The sequence below is a fragment of the Numida meleagris genome, chromosome 3, assembly GCF_002078875.1.
Source record: "Numida meleagris isolate 19003 breed g44 Domestic line chromosome 3, NumMel1.0, whole genome shotgun sequence".
NCBI lineage: Eukaryota > Metazoa > Chordata > Aves > Galliformes > Numididae > Numida > Numida meleagris.
In genome coordinates, this window is record NC_034411.1 from 105,467,859 (window position 1) to 105,476,727 (window position 8,869).

Here is an 8,869-nt window from a genome sequence, read left to right on the forward strand (position 1 = left end):
GTCGCGGGGCTCCGGCGCGGGGCCGTCGGGGGGGCGGTTCCGGTGCCCGTCGTGCCGCCACGAGGTGGTGCTGGACCGGCACGGGGTGTACGGGCTGCAGCGGAACCTGCTGGTGGAGAACATCATCGACATCTACAAGCAGGAGTCGGCGCGGTGCGGGGCGGCCCACGCGGGACACGCGTGGGAGGGAGCGCGCGTGGGGGGGGGATGGGGGCTAAAAGGGGCTCCTGAGGGATCTGGGGGCTCCATGGGGTGAGGGGTGACGTGGGGCAGGGGGGGTGCCGGGGGATGCGGGGCACGAGGGGGTTCCCCAGGGGACACGAGTGGGAGTGAGCCCGAGGGAGGGCGGAATTTGGGCTAAAGGGGCTCCTGTGGGGCTGGGGGTGCGGTGAGGCAGGGGATGCTGCAGGGTGGGGGGATGCCGAGGGGTAGGGAGTGCCACGGGGCAGGGGGATGCTATGGGGCAGGAGGATACTATATGGGGCAGAGGGGTGCCGTGGGGCCGTGCCATGGGGCGCAGCGCCCTCCCCCCCCCCCTCCCGCAGCCCCTTGCACGCGAAGGCGGAGCAGCAGCTGATGTGCGAGGAGCACGAGGACGAGCGCATCAACATCTACTGCCTGCGCTGCGAGGCGCCCACCTGCTCGCTCTGCAAGGTGTTCGGTGCGCACAAGGACTGCGAGGTCGCCCCGCTGCCCGCCGTGTACCAACGCCAGAAGGTGGGTGACCCCCGGGGGGAAGGGGGCACGGCGGGGTGTGTGTGGGGGGGTGTTCCCCGGTACGACCCCGACACCGTTTTTCCCCCAGAGCGAGCTGAGCGATGGCATCGCCATGCTGGTGGCGGGGAACGACCGCATCCAGGCCATCATCACGCAGATGGAGGAGATCTGCCGCACCATCGAGGTGGGGCTGCCCCACGTGTGCGCATACCCCACCTGCCCACACCCCCCCCCCGTCCCATCCCGTGTGCTTGGCCCGTGTGTTTCAGGACCCCCGCCCTGTGGGTTGCGTCGGCATCGCGGGACGCTCCTGGGAGGGGAACCTCTCCCCATGGCGGCGGCAGCCGTGCGGGCGTCCCCGGGGCGATGCCATCAGTGGGGCCGGGGTGGGAGCGCGGCAGCCCCCTGAGCCCCCGGGGGGGTCCCGCAGGAGAACGGCCGCCGGCAGAAGCAGCACGTGGGGCTGCGCTTCGACTCGCTCTGCAGCATCCTGGAGGAGCGCAAGAAGGAGCTGCTGCAGAGCGTCGCCCGCGAGCAGGAGGCGAAGGTGCAGCGCGTGCGCGGCCTCATCCGGCAGTACGGGGACCACCTGGAGGCCTCCTCCAAGCTGGTGGAGACGGCCATCCAGGCCATGGAAGAGCCCCAGATGGCCGTGTACCTGCAGGTGTCTGGGGGGGGCTGTGTGCGGGGGGCTCTGCCCTGTGCCCTGCGTCTTGGTGCGTTGCTCCGGGGATGCTGACGGCCCTCTGCTTTCCCCCACAGCACTCCAAGGAGCTCCTGAAGAAGTGAGTGGAGGTGGGGTGGGATAGGAGTGGGATGGGGATGGGATGAGGATGAGGATGAGGATGGGATGGGAGTGAGCTGGGGATGGCATGGGGTGGGGAGGGCTTATGCCACTCACTCTACCCCCAGGATCACGGACATGTCCAAGGTGTCGATGAGCAGCCGCCCCGAGCCCGGCTATGAGAGCATGGACCACTTCTCCATCAACGTGGACCACGTGGCCGAGATGCTGCGCACCATCGACTTCCAGCCAGGTGCTGGCGTGGGGCTTGCACTGCCCTGGGGGGGGACTGCTGTGGGGGTGTCCTCACACCGAGGTGTGTCCCTGCCCCACAGAAGCGCTGGGTGAGGACGATGGGGACGGACCCACAGACAGCAGTGAGGGTGTGGGGGATGAGGAGAGCCTGGAGGCACCTGAGGCCACTGAGGGTGAGTGCATGCTGTGCCATGCCATGCTGTGCTGTGCTGCAGCCACCATGGTGCTTCTGTGACTGCACCGTGGCCACGTATGGTGCATGATCCCACACTGCTCCACGTGTCCCCCTTCATCTGTCCATGCTTTTCCTCTGCAGAGGTGGGGCCGAGGCAGAAGCCATTGAGCTCTCCCCATGGTGAGACCCTCTGTGGGGCTGAGCCGGATGTGGGGAGAGGGATGGGGATGGGATAGAGATAGGGTGGCATGGGATGGGGTGAGGATGGGTGGGGATGGGGATGGGGATGGGGATGGGGAAGGGGCTTTTCGCTGGGCACAGCGCTGAGGCCAATGTCCGGTGCAGGTCAGCACTGAGCCGGACTCGGCGCAGCATTGGCACCAGCAAACCCTACAGCCCTACAACTGCTGCGAAGTCCCACATGGTGGGGCTGCCCCCAGCCCTCAATAAACCAAGTGCAAGGACATTGTGAGGTGTGGTGTGTGGGGACGAGGTGGGCACGGGGGCCCCTTGCTCTGCCTGCAGCTCCATCTCTGGGAGGAGCACCCACGTCTGCCACCCCTGCAGCGCTGTCTGGCAGCACCGTCCCCTGGGTGCACCGAGCAAACAGCGCCAGGCTGAGCACACAGAGCCGCAATTACCGGTGGGTCACGGCCCGTGCCCCCACCCCACCGCTGCACCGCGTCACCGCCCCACGTCACCACCGATGCACAGGGACCAGGTGTCCCTGTGTCCCACAGATCCCAGCTCGGTCCATGCGCCGTGGGGCGCAGCGCGGCCCGAGTGCCACCCCCTGAGCTGCTGGGCCTCCAGCGGCAGAAGGGGACCGGGGGCAGCTGCCCAGTGGGAATGGGGACACGGTCGGGGCCACTCAGCCTGGAAGGGGGGGGGTCAGGGAGGCTCTTACCTTGGGCTGAAAATATCTGAAGGGGGGGACGCAGCAGAGATGGAGGCAGTGCCCCACACGCAGCCCCGCACGCATCTCCGCACTACGGCTTTTCCACAGCGTTTTATTACAAAATCGGCGCGGGGCCGTGCCGGGGGGGCAGTCCCGCAGCCACGCACCCGGCGGAGCGGGCGGGGCGGTCCCGGCGCGGTGCGGTGCGGGCGCGGGGTTCAGCGTCCCACGGCGTCGAGGATGCGGCGGTTGGTGTCGGCGCGGGCGCGCTCGCTCTGGGCGCGGGCGAGCAGCAGGAGGTGCCGGAGGAGATGGAACGTGAGGTCGATGGAGAGCGGCGGGTCGTCCCTCCGCTCCCTCCACGGCCCCGCGGGCAGCGGCGGCCACGGCGCCTCGGACCCCCCCTCCGCCGCGGGGACTCCCGGGCCGGAGCCGTCGGGGCGAGCGGGGCGGGGGGCGGCGGGGGACGGGCGGCACAGCAGCAGCAGAACGGTGAGCAGCGCCCGCCGCATCTCGGCTCGTCCGCACCTGTGGGGCAGGGGGTCAGCGCGGGGTCCGCACCCGACGGAGCTTCCCCGGGGCCGAGTGCCCCCCGTCCAGCCCCGCACCGCCCCGTCCCGCCCCGCACCGCACCGCCCGTACCGCTGCGCTGAGCTCTGGGCGCCGTGCGCTGCGCGGAGCTCCGTCCGTCCCCGCGGGGCTGAGCCGGAGCCGCTCTCGGGGCTTTATATGGGGCCCGGAGCGGGGCTGACGTCAGGGGCGGGCACGCACCGGGCGGGGGCGGGGGGTGCGGGGCTGCGGGGGGCGGCGGGTCCGGACCGCACCGGGAGCGGGAGTGCCTCCTCCGGGACCCTCAGCGCTCTGGTGCCCGTTCACCCCCCGCACCCCGCTCCGCTCCCGGCGCCCTGTCCGGCCCCGCACCGCTCTCGCCCGCACCCCGCGCCCCGATGCCGGTGCCGCTCTCCGTGGTGCTGAAGGGGCGGCTCGGGGCGCGGCGCCGTCGGGGCGAGGCGGCCGTCGGGGCTGCCCGTCGAAGATGGGGTCCCGGACCCCCGCACCGCCGCGACACCTCCCCAACCCTCCCCCCCCGTGCATCCCCCCCTGGCACCGCGCCGGCCCCGCACGCCGCGGCCAAGCGCTGCAGACGGCCCCGAGGAAGCGACGGTGGCCAACGGCGTGACTCATAGCGGAGAGCGCGGTGCCATGCGGCTCGGGGGTACGGCACCGCGGCACCGCGCCCGGCGCGGAAGGGGCAGCGACGGACCGAGGGCTGAACCCCCGGCCCCCAGAGGCCACGGGGCGGCGGGCGGGGGGGGGGGGGGGGGGGGCGTGAATTCACACGTCGCCAAGAGCGGTGCGTTTATTGGGTGCACCCGAAGGGCCCGACACAAGTCTGGGTGGAGGTATCACAGCACTCTGCCGCACGTGGGGTGTGAGCCAGCAGCGGGGCTGGGGAAGGACGGAGCACCCCCCGTGCGGGGCAGGGCACAGAGCACACACAGAGCAGTCCCGCAGCCCCGCTGCCATCACATCCCCATGGGGGACCGCACAGCGCTCCAGCCCCACACGCACCCCCCAGCAAAGGTCCGGAGGTGGTGGGTAGGGGCACATGGGGCACGGCTCCCCCCTCACAGCCGGTTTGCTTTCCAGGACAGGTAGCAGTTCCAGACGATGGCAACGCACTGCACGACGGCCAGCCTGGGGACAGAGGGGACAGGTCAGCTGCCACAGCCATGGTCAGCAGGAGCCACGGGGCTGTGGGGCCGTGCTGCTACCTGTGGGCCAAAGGGACGAAGTAGAAGTTGGCGATCTGCACCGGCGGCCAAATCTGGGCAGAGGGGAGGAGCGACATGAGGGGCCGCAGGCAGCTCCGTGCCATGGGATCAGGGAATCCAGCCGAGGATTCCATCCTCAGCACTTACACAGTAGTTGGTGAGCAGCGCATCCATGTAGTCCTGGGGAAAGTAGAGGCCATGAGTACAGAGAGCGGCCCCGCAGCCACATCACATCACCCTGCACACGGCCCGGCCCAGCTGAGGGCAGAAGAGCAGTGCAGGGACAGCTGCGACCCAGCACAGAGCAGGCAGGGACTGTGGTCTCTCCAAGGTGGGCACAGGGCAGGTCCCCCTTCCCCTGCCCAGGGACGTGCCCATGTAGGGCTTGGAGCAGTGGCAGCGTGAGGGCAGGAGGCAGCCAGGAGCCCTGCAGCAGGTCAGGGGCACAGCTCCTGCCACCAGCCCCAGTGCAGCCCCCCTGGGTCACGCATGTCAGGGACAAGGGGGGAGCACGGCACGCCGCCTGTCCCCTTGCCCAGCCTGGCTGTGACTCAGCTGGGATCCGGCCTCCTCCCAGCACTGGCCGGCGGCCCAGAACGGGGAGAGCGGGCGCTGGGGTGATGGATGCGCTGTGACGCTCCCTGTACGTGGGGAGAGGCGGATGTGCCCCGAGTCGGGGTGAAGGTGTTCCCAGAGCAGCCGTCAGCCCAAGGCTCCCAGCCCACCTGGGGCACCCAGCCCCAGTTACAGCCTATGGGTGGGGACCTGGCCCACAGTGCTGCTGCACCATGCGCTGCGCCCCAACAGACGGGCGAGCATCCCTCATCCCCTCGTGCTGTGTCCCATGGCGGGTGGGCACCCGCTCCCCGGTGAGTCACCCTCCGGCCGCGCTGACTCAGCGCCCGCGCTGGGTTCCAGCAATCGCTGTTAATGGGAACCATCTCGGTAATGGCTCTGAGACGTGGCCAGGAGAGGGGACGGATGGCACACAGGGAGCTAGGGGCACCACATCCAGCCCATGTGGGACCCCGTAGCGTGTCCCGCACCCAGAGGTGGCACCCACACTCGTCACCTTTGACAGGATGCTGTGCAGAGCACTGACCTGGGACTGGCCCCACAGCAGCAGCAACTAGCTCTGGGCTGGGGACACAACAGCCACGATGGCAGAAGGGAGCAGGTGGGTCGGGGGCACGCCCAGTGCCGAGGCAGCACCACGGATGCTAGAGCCAAGCAGGCATCCCGGCCCCAACAGCCCCACGCCGCTCGGGGCAGGCACGCACCTGCTGGATCTTGGCCCAGTTCTGCTCCACCGAGAGCCCGTTCACCGCCCCGGTGATGGCGAGGAAGCAGCCGAGGAAACACGGTGCAAAGGCGCCCTGCAAGAGAGCAGCGGGAGCCCGGTTGAAGCCCCGCAGCGCCCGGAGCCCTCGGCACACAGCTGCGGGGATGGGGTCTGCAAATCTGGGAGCACCCGAGAGCAGCAGCAAGAGGGAGGCATCACCACCTCCACGCCCACACGGCACTGACCTGGTCCAGCACCATCTTCTTCACAGCCACAGTTTTTGTGGCCCCTGGGATCAGCCGGTCCAGGATCCTGTACCACCCTCCCACAACGGGGCCCTGTGAGAGCTGCGTGCTGAGCGCGGCACCCAGGCTGTGGGGTGCCCACAGGTGCCAGGGAGCCACCTGCCCGCCCCACAGCTTGGCACATGTGCCCCCCGCGCCAGCACTCACCACGAAGCAGAAACCAATGGCCATCATTTTCAGGGTGCGCTGGCCCTGGTGCCCGTGCAGCCCGCGCTGCTCCACCAGCTGCTGTGCGATCACGTCGCCGGCTCCCATCAGTGCCCCTGCCACCAGCACGGAGCTCAGGTGGGCAGCGGGCACGGGGTGGGGGTCCCGCCCGTGCGCTGCCCCCAGCCTCACAAGCAGCTGATCCCCAGTTGTGCTGTTCCTCGCTCGGTGCCAGGACCGCTCCTGGTTCCTCCTGGCCGCTGGCACAGCTCGGAGCAGTGTTTCCATATCAGTGTGCAGGACTTAGCTGCGTGCCCATGGCCTCAGTGGGGTGCAGCTCAGCGGGTCTTTGGCAGCCCCCGCCCCGTCCTGCCCTCCCGACCTCTTCGACGCAACTCCCTTGGCTTGGCACTCTGTGCCCCGGCCCTCGCGGGCTCCCTGCTCGCTCCCAGCACTCTGGTTCCCAGGCAGTGCTCCAGCCCCCATGCTTCTGCTCCCTTATTGAGAACCTGGAGCACAGCTTGTCCCCCCCCACCCCTCCATATCAGCCCCTGCAGACCCTCACAGAGCAGACCCCAACCTGAAGGCACAGCCACAGCTGCAGAACACTGCCCAGAACCCCACAGCCCGTATTCACCTGCAGGGGAGTGCCACCCCCCGTGTGCACTCCCTCTCTGAGGGGCAAAGGCCAGACTGTGCAGCTGGGATAGCCCAGGAGGGCCAGGTGACCCTGACCCTAACCCATAAGCCAGGGCTGGAGCTCACTGCTGCACTCCGCCCAGCCCCAAGCTGATCCCCTAGTCCCCCCCAAGCCCTACTTGCCGAGTCAGCCGCTCCCACGCACTGCAGCCAGGGACCCTGGAGCGCACTCAAGTCTAAGTAGGGCACAGTGTAGGCAGCCCCCGTGGGCCTCTCTGGCTGCCGGGCTGCTCACTGCAGGTGGAGGCCACCAGGTCACCATTGCGGGCACGTGCTGCTGCTGCCGGACTCAGGCTCTGCTGGCATCCTGGCCCCCAGCCCGGGCTGCGGGAGGTAAAGTGCTGCCCCGCAGCTTTCACCGCTGCTGGCTGCCCCCAGTGCACACAGCTGCCAGGAAATGTCCCCGGCCTGGCCCTGGCTGCAGTTCTGTGCTGTGGGAGCATCTCAGCTGCACAGCAGGGCTGGAGCTCTGGGATACAGCGTGGGGGGCTGCAGTCCCTCAGGTGTACCCGTGTGCAAGGACAGAGCCTCTCCTTGGCCACCCAATCCCATTCAGCACCGAGGGCTGCACACACCCACAGTCAGCCCAGGGGCTGCCCCACAGCACAGAGGAGCTGGCTTCAGTGAGGAGCAGCAGTGGTAAGGGGGAGCCCAGAGCAAGCCTCGAACTGCAGCGTGTGCCCAGTGTGAGGGCCCCCCCGGCTCTGCCTGGCCCCCCTCCAGGACACGGAGGAACATCGTGGCGGCACAGCCCCACAGCGGGTGCCAGGCAATGAATTCCATCAAAGGAGATAAAAATAACAAAGGGAACGGTGAGGTGGCCTGGCACAGCCCCAGCAGTGCCTGGAACCCTCCCAGCAGCGCCTGGCAGCAGGGACGGTGCCGTCATCCCACGGGGAATGGAGGGAATGAGCAGCGGAGGCTGTTGGCGCTCCGAGCCCCCAGCCCCTCTTCCGGAGCGGCGCGTAGCAGCGGGCTGCGGGCTACATACGGGGATCCACCCGGAGCGGGGGAGGGCCCTCTGGGCTCGTGGCACCGGCCGCCCCAGACACGGAAAGGCTCCGAAAGACACGGAACGGACCAAGGAGCGGCCCACGGAGCTCAGCGCAGCCTCCGGGGACGGCCTTCTGCAGGCCCAGGCGCCGATAAATCCCAAGGCCCATCCAGCTCCTCCCATCCCCAAGGCCCAATACCACCACCACCCCCCCCGACCCAAGGGATCGTCGTGCGATGCGGAGGGGCCGGACCGGGCCCTTACCGGCGGTCAGCGCCTGCACGGCCCCGGGCCGCCGCGCCAGGAGCCGCCGCAACGCCGCCATGCCGCCCGCATAGCCACGTGACACGGCGCAGAGTGATGACGCAATACCCAGTGCGGGGTGCGATTGGCTGAAGCGACGCGGCGCCCCGTCGCAGTTTATTGGCGTCAGTAGCGGCCCAGCACGGTGGCCAACAGCGCCATCCGCACGTACATGCCCTGCTCGGCCTGCCGGAAGTACGCGGCGCGCGGGTCCGAGTCCACCTCCACGCTGCGGAAGTGACGTCAGCACGCGGAGGCCCTCCCACGGCCCGGGCAGCGAAGAGGCGGGGACCCTATTTACCCACCTCCGAAGCCGCATTCTCCCACTATTCCCCCCCAGGGCCCCAGCTGTATGTGACCTGCCCGTCCCCAGGCCCCCACATGCAGACCCCATTTACCCCTCACCACGGATTTCCCTCCCCATCGGAGCAGGACCCTTCCCTACTCTCCCCCCCAGCCTTGATCCCTCCTGTCCCAAGGACCCCACAACCTGGTTGCAGCCCCTCCCCGGACCCCATTTCCCTCTTCACCTGGA

The 8,869-nt window shown here is 69.2% G+C and overlaps 3 protein-coding genes across 15 annotated transcripts in view; 1 reads left to right on the forward strand and 2 right to left on the reverse strand.

Moving 5' to 3' along the window:
- Positions 30-2,397, forward strand: TRIM54 (tripartite motif containing 54). Its single transcript, XM_021391857.1, has 9 exons — positions 30-153; positions 546-717; positions 806-901; positions 1,148-1,381; positions 1,480-1,502; positions 1,630-1,754; positions 1,837-1,929; positions 2,073-2,111; positions 2,277-2,397. Exons 2-9 carry the CDS (start codon positions 577-579, stop codon positions 2,285-2,287), a joined length of 762 nt encoding a protein of 253 aa, XP_021247532.1. The 5' UTR covers positions 30-153; positions 546-576; the 3' UTR covers positions 2,288-2,397.
- Positions 4,160-8,410, reverse strand: MPV17 (MPV17, mitochondrial inner membrane protein). 10 transcript variants are annotated; one of them, XM_021392778.1, is made up of 7 exons: positions 8,296-8,410; positions 6,339-6,454; positions 6,132-6,224; positions 5,885-5,980; positions 4,752-4,784; positions 4,605-4,657; positions 4,310-4,527 (listed from the first exon to the last, which is right to left on the reverse strand). In XM_021392778.1, exons 1-7 carry the CDS (start codon positions 8,354-8,356, stop codon positions 4,458-4,460), a joined length of 522 nt encoding a protein of 173 aa, XP_021248453.1. In that variant the 5' UTR covers positions 8,357-8,410; the 3' UTR covers positions 4,310-4,457. The 10 variants fall into 10 exon arrangements, with proteins under 10 accessions (XP_021248445.1, XP_021248447.1, XP_021248446.1 ...); XM_021392770.1 differs by lacking the exon at positions 4,605-4,657 and having other exon boundaries at positions 4,160-4,527; positions 8,296-8,386; XM_021392772.1 differs by lacking the exons at positions 4,605-4,657; positions 8,296-8,410 and adding an exon at positions 7,161-7,294 and having other exon boundaries at positions 4,160-4,527.
- The window catches only part of CAD (carbamoyl-phosphate synthetase 2, aspartate transcarbamylase, and dihydroorotase), a 12,819-nt gene continuing 12,360 nt past the window's right edge, over positions 8,411-8,869 (reverse strand). For 3 of the 4 annotated variants that reach the window (XM_021392758.1, XM_021392759.1, XM_021392761.1), the window contains one exon: positions 8,415-8,563. In XM_021392758.1, coding sequence (XP_021248433.1) covers positions 8,461-8,563 — 103 coding nt within the window. In that variant the 3' untranslated portion in view covers positions 8,415-8,460. Of the gene's footprint in view, positions 8,564-8,869 lie in introns of all 4 variants that reach the window. The other variant, XM_021392762.1, reaches the window with a different exon arrangement.

Coding starts and splice junctions, on each gene's coding strand:
- MPV17 (XM_021392768.1), bottom strand. CDS start 6,626: ATGGAAACACTGCTCCGAGCTGTGCCAGCGGCCAGGAGGAACCAGGAG. Junction 5,981..6,131: donor AGAAGATGGTGCTGGACCAG/GTCAGTGCCGTG, acceptor GCTCTCTTGCAG/GGCGCCTTTGCACCGTGTTT. Junction 4,528..4,751: donor CGCTGCTCACCAACTACTGT/GTAAGTGCTGAG, acceptor CTCTGTCCCCAG/GCTGGCCGTCGTGCAGTGCG.
- TRIM54 (XM_021391857.1), top strand. CDS start 577: ATGTGCGAGGAGCACGAGGACGAGCGCATCAACATCTACTGCCTGCGC. Junction 1,503..1,629: donor TCCAAGGAGCTCCTGAAGAA/GTGAGTGGAGGT, acceptor CTCTACCCCCAG/GATCACGGACATGTCCAAGG. Junction 1,755..1,836: donor CACCATCGACTTCCAGCCAG/GTGCTGGCGTGG, acceptor CCTGCCCCACAG/AAGCGCTGGGTGAGGACGAT.